The 15,751-nt window shown below is 46.8% G+C and overlaps 1 protein-coding gene across 1 annotated transcript in view; it reads left to right on the top strand.

Annotated features, from left to right (window-relative positions):
• Window positions 1-15,644, top strand: part of LOC140467116 (polymeric immunoglobulin receptor-like) — an 89,403-nt gene extending 73,759 nt beyond the window's left edge. Inside the window, exons 11-13 of the mRNA XM_072563182.1 lie at window positions 8,168-8,274; window positions 10,487-10,542; window positions 15,117-15,644. Of these exons, the coding sequence (XP_072419283.1) occupies window positions 8,168-8,274; window positions 10,487-10,542; window positions 15,117-15,242 (289 nt within the window). The 3' untranslated portion in view covers window positions 15,243-15,644. The remainder of the gene's footprint in view (window positions 1-8,167; window positions 8,275-10,486; window positions 10,543-15,116) is intronic.
• Window positions 15,645-15,751: the final 107 nt, after the last annotated feature.

The following is a 15,751-nucleotide window of genomic DNA, read 5'->3' as shown; positions in this document are numbered from 1 at the left end:
TTGACCCTGGGAATGGTCAAAGAGTGAGGTCCAGTGTGTGACCCTGGGAAAAGACAGAGATTGTGGGTCAGTGTGTGATCCTGGGAATGGTCAGAGAGTGACGACAGTCACTTGACCCTGGGAATGGTCAAAGAGTGAGGTCCAGTGTGTGACCCTGGGAAAAGTCAGAGATTGAGGGTCAGTGTGTGATCCTGGGAATGGTCAGAGAGTGAGGGTCGGTGTGTGACAGTGGGAATGGTCAAAGAGTGAGGTTCAGTGTGTGACCCTGGGTGTGGTCAGACAGTAGGGGTCGGTGTGTGACCATGGGAATGGTCAGAGAGTGAGAGTCGGTGTGTGACCCTGAGAGTAGTCAGAGAGTGAGGGTCAGTGTGTGTCCATGGGAATGGTCAGAAAGTGAGAGTCAGTCACTTATGCTGGGAATGGTCAGAGAGTGAGGGGAACTGTGTGACCCTGTGAGTGGTCAGAGAGTGAGGGTCAGTCTGTGACCCGGGAATGGTCAGAGAGTGAGGGTCAGTGTGTGACCCTGGGACTGGTCCGAGAGTGAGGGTCAGTGTGTGACCCTGGGAATGATCAGAGAGTGAGAGTCAGTGTGTTATCCTGGGAATGGTCAGAGAGTGAGGGTCAGTGTGTGATGGTGAGAATGATCAGTGTGTGAGGGTCAGTCACTGACCCTGTGAACGGTCAGAGAGTGAGGTCCAGTGTATGACCCTGTGAACGGTCAGAGAGTGAGGTCCAGTGTATGAACCTGGGAATGGTCAGAGTTGGAGGGTCAGTGTGTAATGCTGGGAATGGTTAGAGAGTGAGGGTCAGTGCGTGACCCTGGGAATTGTGAGAGAGTGAGGGTCAGTGGGTGACCCTGGGAATGGTCAGAGAGTGAGAGTCAGTGTGTGATGGTGTGAATGGTCAGAGAGTGATGGTCAGTCACTGACCCTGGGAATGGTCAGAGAGTGAGGATCAGTCATTGAACCTGTGAATGGTCAGAGAGTGAGGGTCAATGTGTAATGGAGGAAATGGTCAGAGAGTGAGGTTCAGTCACTGACACTGGGAATGCTGAGAGAGTGAGGGTCAGTGTGTAACCCTGGAAATGGTCAGAGAGTGATGGTCAGTCATTGACCCTGGGAATGGTCAGACAGTGTGGTTCAGTGTGTGACCCTATGAGTGGTCAGAGTGTGAGGGTCAGTTTGTGAAAGTGGGAATGGTCAGGCAGTGAGGATCAGTCACTGACCCTGGGAATGTTCAGAGAGTGAGGTACAGTGTGTGACCCTGGGAATAGTCAAACAGTGAGGGTCAGTGTGTGATGCTGGAAATGGTTAGAAAGTGAGAGTCAGTCACTGACCCAAGTAATGGTCAGAGAGTGAGGTTCAGTGGGTGACCCTGGGAATGGTCAGAGAGTGAGTGTCAGTCACGGACCCAGGTAATGGTCAGAGAGTGAGGGCCAGTGGGTGACCCTGGGAATTGTCAGAGAGTGAGGGTCACAGTGTGACCCGGGGAATGGTCAGAGAGTGAGAATCAGTGTGTGATACTGTGAATGGTCTGAGAGTGAGGGTCAGTGTGTCCATGGGAATGGTCAGAGAGTGAGAGTCAGTCACTTACGCTGGGAATGGTCAGAGAGTGAGGGTCACTGTGTGACCGTGTGAGTGGTCAGAGAGTGAGGGTCAGTGTGTGACCCGGGGAATGGTCAGAGACTGAGGGTCAGTGTGTGACAGTGGGAATGATCAAAGAATGAGGTTCAGTGTGTGACCCTGGGAATGGTCAGAGAGTGAGGGTCGGTGTGTGACAGTGGGAATGGTCAGAGAGTGAGGGTCAGTCACTGACCCTGGGAATGGTCAGAGAGTGAGGGTCAGTGTGTGATGGTGTGAATGGTCAGAGAGTGACGACAGTCACTTGACCCTGGGAATGGTCAAAGAGTGAGGTCCAGTGTGTGACCCTGGGAAAAGTCAGAGATTGAGGGTCAGTGTGTGATCCTGGGAATGGTCAGAGAGTGAGGGTCAGTGTGTGACCCTGGATGTGGTCAGAGAGTTGGGGTCAGTGTGTGACCATGGGAATGGTCAGAGAGTGAGAGTCAGTCAATTACGCTGGGAATGGTCAGAGTGTGAGGGTCACTGTGTAACCCTGTGAGTGGTCAGAGAGTGAGGGTCAGTGTGTGACCCTGGGAATGATCAGAGAGTGAGAGTCAGTGTGATATCCTGGGAATGGTCAGAGACTGAGGGTCAGTGTGTGATGGTGAGAATGATCAGTGTGTGAGGGTCAGTCACTGATCCTGTGAATGGTCAGAGAGTGAGGTCCAGTGTATGAACCTGGGAATGGTCAGAGTGTGAGGGTCAGTGTGTAATGCTGGGAATGGTTAGAGAGTGAGGGTCAGTGTGTGACCCTGGGAATTGTGAGAGAGTGAGGGTCAGTGGGTGACCCTGGGAATGATCAGAGAGTGAGAGTCAGTGTGTGATGGTGAGAATGATCAGTGTGTGAGGGTCAGTCACTGATCCTGTGAATGGTCAGAGAGTGAGGGTCAGTCACTGACCCTGTGAATGGTCAGAGAGTGAGGGTCAGTCACTGACCCTGTGTATGGTGAGAGAGTGAGGTTCAGTGTGTGACCCTGGGAATGATCAGAGAGTGAGAGTCAGAGTGTTATCCTGGGAATTGTCAGAGAGTGAGGGTCAGTGTGTTATCCTGGGAATTGTCAGAGAGTGAGGGTCAGTGTGTTATCCTGGGAATTGTCAGAGAGTGAGGGTCGGTGTGTTATCCTGGGAATTGTCAGAGAGTGAGGGTCAGTGTGTGATGGTGGGAATGATCAGTTTGTGAGGGTCAGTCACTGACCCTGTGGATTTACAGAGAGTGAGGGTCTAAATGTGAGACCCTAGGAATGGTCAGAGAGTGAGGGTCAGTTTGTGACTGTGAGAATGGTCTGACCGTGAGGGTCAATGTGTGACCATGGGAATGGTCAGAGAGTGACGGTCAGTATGTGACCCTGGGAATGGTCAGAATGTGAGGGTCAATGTGTGACCCTGGGAATGGTCAGAGAGTGAGAGTCAGTGTGTTACGGTGGGAATGCTCAGAGAATGTGGGTCAGTATGTCACCGTGGGAATGGTCAGAGAGCGAGGGTCTGTATGTGACCCTGGGATGTTCAGAGTGAGGTTCTTTATGTGACCCTGGGAATGGTCAGAGAATGAAGTTCAGTGTGTGACCCTGGGAATGGCCAGAGAGTGAGGGTCAGTGTGTGACACTGGGAATTGTCAGAGAGTGAGGGTCAGTAACTGACCCTGGGAATGGGGAGAGAGTGAAGGTCAGTGTGTGACCCTGTGAGTGGACAGAGACTGCGGGTTAGTATGTGACCCTGGGAATGATCAGAAGGTGAGGGTCAGTGTGTGACCCGGGGAATGGTGAGAGAGTGAGGGTCAGTATGTGACCGTGGGAATGGTCAGACAGTGAAGGGTCAGAGTGTGACCTTGGGAATGGTCAGAGAGTGAGGGTCAGTGTGTGACCCTTGGAATAGTCAGAGAGTGACGGTCAGTCACTGACCCTAGGACTGGTCAGTGTGTGACCCTGTGAGTGGTCAGAGAGTGAGTGTCAGTGTGTGTCCCTGGGAATGGTGAGAGAGTGAGGGTCAGTATGTGACCATGGGAATGATCAGAAGGTGAGGGTCAGTGTGTGACCCGGGGAATGGCCAGACAATGAGGGTCAGTGTGTGACCATGGGAATGGTGAGAGAGTGAGGGTCAGTATGTGACCCTGGGAATGGTCAAAGGTGAGGGCCAGTGTGTGACCTTGGGAATGGTCAGAGAGGGAGGGTCAGTGTGTGACCCTGGGAACGGTCAGAGAGTAAGGGTCAGTCACTAACCCTGGGAATGGTCAGAAAGGGAGGGTCAGTCACTGACCCTGGGAATGGTCAGAGAGTGAGAGCCAGTGTGTGACCCTGGGAATGGTCAGAGAGTGAGGGTCATTCACTGACCCTATGAATGGTCAGAGAGTGAGGGTCAGTCACTGACCCTATGAATGTTGAGAGAGTGTGGGTCAGTGTGTGACCCTGGGAATGGTCAGAGGGTGAGGGGCAGTATGTGATGGAGGGATTGGTCAGTGTGAGAGGGTCAGTCACTGACCCTGTGAATGGTCAGAGAGTGAGGTACAATGTATGACCCTGTGAACGGTCAGAGAGTGAGGACCAGTGTATGACCCTGGGAATGGTCAGAGAGTGATGGTAAGTGTGTGACCCTGGGAATGGCCAGAGAGTGAGGGTCAGTGTGTGACCCTGGGAATTGTCAGAGAGTGAAGGACAGTAACTGACCCTGGGAATGGGGAGAGAGTGAAGGTCAGTGTGTGACCCTGTGAGTGGACAGAGAGTGAGCGTCAGTGTGTGTGACCCTGGGAATGGTCAGAGAGTGCGGGTTAGTATGTGACCCTGGGAATGATCAGAAGGTGAGGGTCAGTGTGTGACCCGGGGAATGGTGAGAGAGTGAGTGTCAGTATGTGACCGTGGGAATGGTCAGACAGTGAGGGTCAGTGTGTGACCATGGGAATGGTCAGAGAGTGAGGGTCAGTGTGTGACCTTGGGAATGATCAGAGACTGAGAGTCAGTGTGTGACCCTGGGAATGATGAGAGAGTGAGGGTCAGTGTGTAACACTGGGAATAGTCAGAGAGTGAGGTCATTCACTGACCCTGTGAATGTACAGAGAGTGAGGGTCAGTATGTGACCATGGGAATGATCAGAAGGTGAGGGTCAGTGTGTGACCCGGGGAATGGCCAGACAATGAGGGTCAGTGTGTGACCATGGGAATGGTGAGAGAGTGAGGGTCAGTATGTGACCCTGGGAATGGTCAAAGGTGAGGGTCAGTGTGTGACCCTGGGAATGTTCTTCGAGTGAGGGTCAGTGTGTGACCCTGGGAATGGTCAGAGAGTGAGGGTCAGTCACTGACCCTGGGAATGGTCAGAGAGTGAGGGTCAATCTCTGACCCTGGGAATGGTCAGGCAGTGAGGATCAGTCACTGACCCTGGGAATGTTCAGAGAGTGAGGTACAGTGTGTGACCCTGGGAATGGTCAGACAGTGAGGGTCAGTGTGTGATGCTGGAAATGGTTAGAGAGTGAGAGTCAGTCACTTACGCTGGGAATGGTCAGAGAGTGAGGGTCACTGTGTGACCCTGTGAGTGGACAGAGAGTGAGGGTCAGTGTGTGACCCTGGGAATGATCAGAAGGTGAGGGTCAGTGTGTGACCCGGGGAATGGTCAGAGACTGAGGGTCAGTGTGTGACCCTGGGAGTGGTCAGAGAGTGAGGGTCAGTGTGTGACCCTGGGAATGATCAGAGAGTGAGAGTCAGTGTGTGATCCTGGGAATAGTCAGAGAGTGAGTGTCAGTTTGTGATGGTGGGAATGATCAGTGACTGGTCAGTCACTGATCCTGTGAATGGTCAGAGAGTGAGGGTCAGTTACTGACCCTGTTTATGGTGAGAGAGTGAGGTTCAGAGTGTGACCCTGGGAATAGTCAGAGAGTGACGGTCAGTCACTGACCCTGGGAATGGTCAGAGAGTGAGGTCCAGTGTGTGACCCTGGGAGTGGTCAGAGAGTGAGGGTCAGTGGGTGATGGTGGGAATGCTCAGTTTGTGAGGGTCAGTCACTGACCCTGTGAATGTTCCGAGTGAGGGTCTCAATGCGTGACCCTAGGAATGGTCAGAGTGTGAGGGTCAGTTTGTGACTGTGGGAATGGTCTGACCGTGAGGGTCAGTATGTGACCCTGGGAATGGTCAGAATGTGAGGGTCAGTGTGTGATCCTGGGAATGGTCAGAAAGTGAGGGTCAGTGTGTTACAGTGGGAATGCTCAGAGAATGTGGGTCAGTATGTCGCCATGGAAATGGTCAAAGAGTGAGGGTCTGTATGTGACCCTGGGATGTTCAGAGAGTGAGGTTCTTTATGTGACCCTGCGAATGGTCAGAGAATGAATTTCAGTGTGTGACCCTGGGAATGGCCAGAGAGTGAGGGTCAGTAACTGACCCTGGGAATGGGGAGAGAGTGAGGGTCAGTGTGTGACCCTGAGAATGATCAGAGAGTGAGGGTCAGTCACTGACGCTGGGAATGGTCAGAGAATGAGAGTCAGTGTGTGACCCTGGGAATGGCCAGAGAGTGAGGGTCAGTCACTGACCCTGGCAATGGGGAGAGCGTGAGGGTCAATGTTTTACCCTGGGAATGGTCAGACAGTGAGGGTCAGTCACTGACCCTGGGAATGGGGCGAGAGTGAGGGTCAGTGTTTTACCCTGGGAATGTTCAGAGAGTGAGAGTCAGTGTGTGACCCTGGGAATGGTCAGAGAGTGAGGGTCAGTGTGTGACCCTGGGAATAATGAGAGAGTGAGGATCAGTGTGTGACCCTGGGAATTGTCAGAGAGTGAGGGTCAGTCACTGACCCTGTGAATGTACAGAGAGTGAGGTCAGAGATTGAACAGAATGAACACCAGCCACTAACCCTGGGATTGTCACTGAATGGTGACTGGCTACTGATTGAAGCCAGTTACTCATCTGATTATTCAACAGCTGGTCAGCAATTGTTCATCTTCAATAAATGTGAGATTATCCAAACACTTCTGACTCTCTCCAAGTTTCCACCAAGTCCCATTTACCTGTCATCAGATTCAACCTCCTCTGTCCATTTGATAATTCATGTGCTTCCATTGTCGTTATTTCTGTAATCTTGTCCAAGCCTACAACCCTCATAAGACCTCAAAAGGCCTTCAGTTCTGGCACTCTCACATCCTCAGTTTTCATCATATGCTCAAGTAGGTTGATTCAGAATATTTATAACTACAGGGAAATTGTTCGCTATACTTAAAGGGTTCTTTGGTTAATTTCAAAGACATTTTCTAACTAAATAAGAACAACTCTTCTTATTCACTAAGAAAGCCAATCGAATCCATTGTCTGCTGTGACAAAATGCAAATGTGAATAAAAGTATGAAAATTTACCGCTGTTTTTATTAGTGCAAGGGAATTTAGGGGATAATTTAAAGGTTAAAAGGATGACACAGAGCTTTTAGAACTTTGTGGGAGTCATGGACCAGGGAAGGTACGTTTAAGATTAAATATGAGTTTCTGACTGACAGGAGAAGTATTTTCGCATCAAGGGTTTTGAGACTGTGGAAAATACTGCCAGAAATCAAAACAGAGATCATTTTGACATTTATAAATGCGTTGAAGGAGGGGAGAGTTATAAAGTCTTTATCTGATTTTTTTTCTCCATGATGGAAAATTCTAACATTTTAAAGTTTAAGTGAAAATAAAAATATTGTGTTTGGAATAGGATTCATTTTGAAGATTTACACTAACACAGACTGATGAGGTTGAACTGGCTGTTTCCATCCCTCTGGATATGATGTAATTCCTTTCTCGAACTGACCTTCATCAGCGTCACAGTGGGTCAGTGGTTAGCACTGCTGCCTCACAGCGCCAGCGACCTGGGTTCCACGTCAGCCTCGGGAGACTATCTGTGTGGAGTTTGCACATTCTCACCGTGTCTGCAGGGGTTTCCTTCGGGTGTTCCAGTTTCCTCCCACAATCCAAAGATGTGCAGGTTAGGTGAATTGGCCATGCTAAATTGCCCATAGTGTTCAGGGATGTATAGGTTAGGTGCATTGGTCAAGGGTAAATATAGGGTAGGGGAATAGGTCTGGGTGTGTTACTCTTCGTAGGGTTGGTGTGGACTTGTTGGGCCGAAGGGCTGTTTCCACACTGTAGGGATTCTATGATTCCTGAAAATCTTCAAACAAATCTTAACTGAGCTGCTGTCGAACCCCTTTAGCAAAGGTCTGTTTCGCTTCTTCAATGAAGGGCAATATAAATTCTCTTTCTCCTGAAGGATCTGAGGCAGGACTCTGTTCCTTCACTGGCCGGAGTCTCTCTCATTTGTCACCCCAGAAAATGTGCTTTCTTAAATGTCCTTAGCAAAAGCATGTTTTTTTTTGTCCTGACGCTTGAGAGTTTCTGTTCATTTTCCACACCTGATCTTTTAACTCTGTTTTCCAAGTGTCCATTTCAGATTTATACTCCATAAGTCCATTCTGAACTTCAGCTGGTGTGAAACCTTGTATCATTATGCCTTGCAAATAAGGGAGTCGTGAAAAAAGAAGTCTATGGTCCTGCTCAGAAAATGAGCTCCTATTTGGAGAAATAAACTCTCTACCGTTCTCTTTCACAGCACGCCAAATTTTTCCATAACAGTGGTACCTGCGCTCGGAATTGTGGTTATTTTGTCCCTTGTTGTTACTATCTATGCCACAAGATACAGGAAGAAAACTGCAGCTGGTAAGTTAGAGAATTCAGAACCTTCCAATTTCACATTGAAAGGCTAGCTTCTCAGCTTCCAATTGGACAAAGAGAGAGAGGCTAAACATTTCCTCAGAGCTGGTCCCACTAAACTGGCTTAAACTTTGTCAAAAGAGGGAATCTCGAGTCATAGGGCTGCTGAGATAAACGGCATTAGAATCGTAGTATTACGCAATGCAGAAGAAGCTCTTCGCCCCATGGTGTCTGCACCGACACGAAGGAAACTCACAGTCAAATTGACAGTTACCAATTTTACTAAGGTCGCTTTTGCACAGCCTTCCAGGTCAAAGTACAGCATTAAGTGCTGCCTGCCTTTTCTGTCTGCTGTAAAAGCGTAAAATAAACAATGTATGGCCACAAATTTGTCACAGGCTCTTGTACAGCCTAAATGCTAGGGTCAATGATTGTAAGGAACAGAGATTAATGCCAATACCAGGTGCAAAGAAAAAGGAAAAACTCACATTCATATAAGAGAAAGTGAGGGCTGCACGTGCTGGAGATCAGAGTCAAGAGTGTGGTGCTGGCGTTCAGCCAATTCCTGATGAAGGGCTTATGCCTGAAACATTGATTCTTCTGCTCCTTGGATGCTGCCTGACCTGCTGTGCTTTTCCAGCAACACACTCTTGACTCACATTTATATAGCACCATTTACTCCTGCACATTCCAAAGTGCTTTCCAGCCAATTGTCACAAACGTAGAAAATGTAACAAGCTCCAAAACAAAACCATTCTTCAGTGAAGTAGGTTGAGGGTAAGTTATTTGGTGGGACACTGGGAAACAGTCACACACTCACCTTGGGAATCAGTGAGCCAAAAAGGCAGACGGTGGCCTCAGTTTGTCATCTCATCCACAATGCAAATATTAAACGATGAGCCCCTGCCTCAGTGTGTATTGGAGTATCAGACAAGGCCTTTGTGTTTGACTTTATAAAGTGGGACTTGAACCTACAATCTACTGCCACAGAGTGTTACCAAATGAGTCACAGCTGACACCTGCAGGAATCTTTAGGGCAGTCACAGTAAAGCTGAACAATGAATGAAAATATGCCTTGACCCCACAGATTTAAATAAAGCCTCAGATAAAGAACAATATACAATGCAGCAAATACAGGAAGCAAGTATGCAAAGAGCTGGTGTAAATATCATCTTCCAAACAGATGTGGGTGGAAGCCTAAATGTGATGATAAGAATGAAATTTAAATACAGTGTTTAGTCGTTACAGACTATGTTTCAATGTTTTATTAACTAAATCAGTGAAATCAGTGCCATGTGTTCTAATCCCACTGCAATCAACAGTCTGACAGATAAGCTCTGCCAAATGAAGCGGGTTTCAGATTATTTATGATTTGGAGGTGCTGGTGTTAGACTGGGGTGTACAAAGTTAAAAATCACACAACACCAGGTTATAGTCCAACAGGTTTAATTGGAAGCACTCACTTTTGGAGTGCCGCTCCTTCATCAGGTGGTTGTGGAGGACACAAATGTAAGGCCAAAAATTCTGTGCCTTAGAATTGTGTCCTCCTCAACCACCTGATGAAGGAGCGGCACTCCAAAAGCTAGTGCTTCCAATTAAACCTGTTGGACTATAACCTGGTGTTGTGTGATTTTTAACTCAGATTATTTATATAATCTTTTATATCTTTTCATTTGGCCTCATTGGCATTGGGGGATTAGTTTGCTCAGTTGACTGGGCAGCTAGTTTATGATCTGGAGTTATACTAACAGCAAGTGTTCAACACCTGCACCAGCTGAGGTTACTGGGAAGGACTGTCCTTCTCAACGTCTCCCCTCACCTAAGGTTTGTTGAATCTCAGGTTAAAGTACCACTTTCAGTAATGGGAAAGTAAGAACATGATGCCTTTAACGTTATTGGAGTTAACTATAGGGTCAACTTTTATAAAACACAGTGGAAATGTTCCATGTTGTGTTTAAAGTAAGTGGATTAATAGGTTTATCAAAATAACACACAGAATGCCATTCACTGGTCTAAATTTGTGTATGCTGACATGAAATATTGCAGAGAACAATTTCTGAACTTGTGTGTCTGAATCTGTTTTGCCAATACCCCTTATAAAAGAATGTTACATTTTAGGGAATATGTCTGTTACAAAATCAAAAGAATCAGGCAGATAGTTAAGTTATATCGTGGTGGATTTTACAGCACTGAACTCTTAAATCTTTGTCATTCTTAGGTGAGAAAGAGTTAAGACGCACCAGGGAAGATTCAAACCCGGTTTATAATGATATGGTAAGAATTTCATGCAGCACCTGATCTGACATTTCACATTTACCTATCCTCATTTCAAATGCTAGTTTATTTATGGTTAGAAAACTAAGTGAGTTAATCTTCTGGATACACATCAAATTATTGCAGATGTTGGAAGTATAAAATAAAGAGAGAAATCCTTGAAATATTCAGTAGATCTGGCAGCAACTCTGACAGCGAATCAGAGCTCATAGGTGGAATCTTATGGTAGACTAAGTGACAGGAGTGATCGTGAGATTCATGGTAGACATAGACAATAAGGCCCATCTCATCATCAGGAACGACTTGCACCATCTTTCACGCTTCTGGAAAGTTGCAAGACTAGCTTCTCACCAGACATTGGTGAGTTAAGCAGGATTATTGCTTTTTGAACACTGTGTTAGAGGTCTAATTAATAGTCTCAGAAGCATTCAGTTTCCTATCTTGCCTAATACTTCAAACAAGCTAGACTTTGAGAATTCTTCACATGAAGATACCTGATCACTTCAGCTTGCCATTCATTCCAAAGGTCCTCCATATTGGACACTGGGCACTGACCTCTTGAGCATGTTCCAAAGGTATCAGCCTCAGAAACCTGATTTTCCACAGACATTGGCATCCAATATGTACCAGCCTCCAAGAACCCTCACAACAAATCTCTGATCCACTGACAGATATTTCTTGCAATCCAACGCTGCACCTTGGGCTGCACCAACAACTATCATTGCAATGTTGCTGCAAGGAAACTTTGTTCTCAAGGGCACACACCTAGCTCATGGGCTGCACCAGGCTACATCTCCAGGCTCTTCACTTGCTCCCATAGCATTCGCTCACTCTGAACCAACCTGGATGCTCACAATATCCCTACATTGCATTGCTGTGTATTGCCTTCTTACATGCTATCCCCTCAGCCAGAGATACCTGACTCATCTTACTTCTGTCTTGCCTTACCAATAAGCACAGAAGCAAAGACAAGAAGTTTGTCATGATTGTCAAGCCAAGGGAGGTAGTGTCTGGTCTGGGGGACCTGGCAGGTCAGGTCCAGCCTCCAATACTAGTCCAGGGGCTTGGTCACAGTCATTCTGCTGCTCTGGGCAGTGAGAACCAGGATGTTCTCCACAGGGAGGGGTGGGGGGGTGCTGAACATCAGGAAGCCCATCAGCCATTTTCAGTCTTCCTGCCGGATTGTGAGCTGTTTTCCTTCTAGGATAAGAAAATGCCATTGCATTAGAGGAAACAAAAGGGGATGCCACAGTTACTACTTCAGCTGCAGGCTGTGTCCTGAATAGGTGATTGGGTCAAGCAGAGAGCATACTGGGTTACTGGTGTTGGGGGTTGAAGTCAGTGGAAGCACATGACGGAAGCTGCTGCAGACAATACCTAACCTTGACCTCCCATGACCCCTGATATCCCTGCTGTCATCCTCTTGTCCCTTCTTCAATCATATTTGGATCTCAGTCACACTGACCCAAACTTCCTGTGTCAACTCTGCACCCACTGTCCCCACCATCATGACCTGCTGGAGCTTGAGCTGAATTAGGATTTACACGCTAATGTAGCAGTTCACCATACCTTCACCCCCGAAACAAGGGAACTGCTGCCATTGTTAGAAAGTTTATAGAGAATGTGAATAAGCAGTTGAAATGTCCAAGACTATGGGCTAAGTGCTGGAAAGATGCATTTAAATAGGTTGACTTGATGGACTGAAGGACAGTGCTGAATGACTCCAAGCTTGTAAACTTGAGATCTCCTTAAGAGGTGTGAGGACAAGAAGCATTCAAAAGACAAATATTGAGTTGGCTTCAACATCTGATATCCCTGATTGCATTTGCTCAGAAATTGAGTTCATGGGGTTCCAAACTTGACCAGAAGATAGTGAGGACTGCAGATGCTGGAGATCAGAATCAAAGAGTGTGGTGCTGGACATTCTTGATGAAGGGTTTACACTTGTAACGTCGATTCTCCTGCTCCATGGATGCTGCCTGGCCGGCTGTGCTTTTCCAGCGCCAAACTCTTCAAACTTGACCAGACCCAATCTTTCCACTTCCTTAAATTCCCAATCAAGTTGAGATGGTTGACTTTTGACCTTATTGTGTGAAATGCTTCTTCGACGTAACTGATCCAACTCCCCATGTGGGTGAGAGCATCAATGATTAGCAAAGAGCAGTTTGAAAGCCAGTTAGACCATCACATTCATACACTCATACAGAAATAAAAGGCAAAGGGCTAAATCTTGTGATATTTTGGCTAAGTGCCAATCTTGTCGCCTTTCATGGAGGACTTCTATCCATGAGGCCTGTGGAATTTTCTCACACTGTCACATCAAACTTAGCTCATTATTTACCTGCTCCCCGTCTATGGTTCCCCCCCCCCCCCCCCACCCATCCAATGCTAGCCCAATTTCACCACTCAGTGTAGCAATAATGACTGGCTATTACCCAGACATTGCAAGAATGGACTGCCATCCCTGGTCCCAGGTGGCATTTTTGAAAAGATGTTGAGCACCTGGTCAAGAACAGCCCAGAGCTGCCCTGCTTGGTTCATGACCTTCATCAAGATATAGTAGAAAAGGAGAATTTGGTGCCCCACTTCATTGACAGGGACCTGGAGATCCTGGAAGTTGGGATACTACAGAAGAAGGAAGCTCTTTTTCCCCAAGACTGTCAGAGGTGGCCACAGCTCCAGAGCCTACCTGCCTGGTCCAAATTTGCCACCCAGATCACGATGATCGCAGCCATCCAGAAATATGCCCAGCGCTCTCGGAATAAGGTCAATGGCCTTCTCCACTCTACAAGAGTAAGTGTCACTATCTTCTCTCTGCTACCACAATCACCTCCCACCAAGGCTCACACAGTATCACAATTGCATATCGTATCTTCCCTCACTAGTTTTTATCCAGCCCAATTCCCCCACATGGCTAGCTGTACATACCTCTGAACTATCTACTCAAGCAGGCAAAAGTGAGGACTGCAGATGCTGGAGATTAGAGTCGAGAGTGTGGAGCTGGAAAAGCACAGCAGATCAGGCAGCATCAGAGGAGCAGGAAAATCAATGATTCAGGCAAAAGCCCTTCATCAGGAATGGTCGATTTTTCTGCTCCTCGGATGCTGCCTGACCTGCTATGCCTATCTACTCAAGCACTCAGGACACTTTTGCCCCATTGCACCAAGACTAACAACAGTGCCACCCAATTTCATCTCACTCAATCCTTCTCGTTCCAGGAGGGAGCAGCCCACAGGAGGGCAGAAAGAGTCAAGACAGGTGGTGGGCTACCTGACATTTGGCTTCTCAACCCCTATGAGAAGAGGATTCGGATTGTGACTACCCCAAGGGATGAACTGACACTGCACACACCTGGACTGACATTGGAAGCTGCCCATGACTTATTGTGCCAAGATCCCCTGAATGAAGGGGGTCTCCCTTGACATGACGGACAACTCCTCCCTGTAGATGTTGAGGCATGGCCATACAGTTGAAGCGCAATATCAAGTGCAATTGCTGTGTAGGCTGCAGGCACATAATGCAGGTACGAGATTGACATATTACACTGCCATACAGCAACCTGTCTGATGACTGCCTACACTCATGACAAACAGCCTGGCACTAAAAGACAAGGCAGGGCATAGATGCTGTCAGTATCCAGGAAGGCTCAAAGTGAGTGAGCACTATGACAGCAAGTGAGAAACCCTGAGATGCAGCCTGCTCCAATCTGTGAGCTCTGTTCAAAGTATTTTTGCAATGACATTTTAACAGTAGGTGCCGGTGCAATGCAAATTGCAGCATGGCATTGCAGCAGAGTACCTTAAGTGGGCCAGAGATGTGCCTTGAAGATGTGGAGAGGGTGACAGTTGTCAGATGCTAGTATCTGTGGGTATGCATGTGGTCGATGCACTGAAGTGTCCACTGGTCTGGATCACCCAGGCACTCATTCTGCCTTCCTTGCCGGGAATTCTTGGTCTCTACTTTCCAAGCTGCAGGTGGTGGGATAAGATCCTCATAATGAGCAGTGGGACTTGCAGTTAATGAGGGTAATAAAGATAAAAATTATGCCGATTCATAGGCTCACGCCGCTCATAAATGAGAATTTCACCTCAATGTCTTGAACTCTGTTGGAAAACATGAGTTAGAATCATACAGTACAGAAGAGGCCCTTTGGCCCATCAAGTCTGCACTAACAAAGCTACACTAAATCTATACTAGTCCCACTTTCCAACATTACGCCATAGCCTTTTTTACTCTGAATATCACAGAAGGGCTCACTCAACTTCTTTTGTGATTCTCTTAGATTTTTCTTCATTGCCAATGTCATTCAGGGCCCTAGAAGATTCCACCCTCAGTTCAGGTTTTCTATGTTTCAGTTTGATAACCTTTCATTTGGTTTTAACAGTTCTTATGATGTAATGAAAAATTGTGACTCTCTCACTTAATTATTCCTAACTCTCAAATAAAGTATGAAAGAGAGTAAAACACTAAAGTGTATAAATTAATAGTTCTTTATTAATCACAAACTTTGTATTTTGTTCTCTATGAACGTAGTCGCTACATATTTCAATGACAATTTGTTCATTTCTTAAAAGCCTTTCAGAGATTATGGTGAAGATATCACCTATGACATGGAAACAAGCAAATCCCTCAATTGGACGAAAGACTTTCCTACTTATATTTGTGATAAGCAAAAGTATGAACAGAAGGAGCCTATCTAATTAGCAAGCACTGCTAATTCTGGAGAATGGATTCAATGATCTACTCTTGGATTTCAATATTGCTTCTCTCATCAACACTTTAAACTCTCGTACTAACATCACAAGAACAGTCTGAAGGTTCTATTTTAATCAATGTTTTCATTCCCATCTGTTGCCTGGGTGATCGGCAAGAAATATGGATATTGTTGCTGATGTCATTAACAAACTGTTTCCTTGCAGTCCATCCTCTATTATTGGTAAATCCTTAATTAAAGGGACTAATGTCTATACTCAAATTTCAGCCAGAGAAATACCACATGGACAAATTGTATACTCATCCAGTGGTGCCCTGACAATGATTTCTTGGTAAATTGTCTCTCTCTGCCTTTATGAATTCTTTTTATAAAAATATTGTCGCCTTTACCAGATGTATCATGTCATCAATTATGTGTATTGCATCAACTGTACACACAGCAAATTATTTGCACATCCACTATACAGAGGCAACAGAGAAAGAAGTTCAACTTGTT

This window comes from Chiloscyllium punctatum, chromosome 45 (genome assembly GCF_047496795.1).
Source record: "Chiloscyllium punctatum isolate Juve2018m chromosome 45, sChiPun1.3, whole genome shotgun sequence".
Lineage (NCBI taxonomy): Eukaryota > Metazoa > Chordata > Chondrichthyes > Orectolobiformes > Hemiscylliidae > Chiloscyllium > Chiloscyllium punctatum.
Note: the sequence above shows the minus strand (reverse complement) of the source record. Positions and strands in the feature narration are given on the sequence as shown.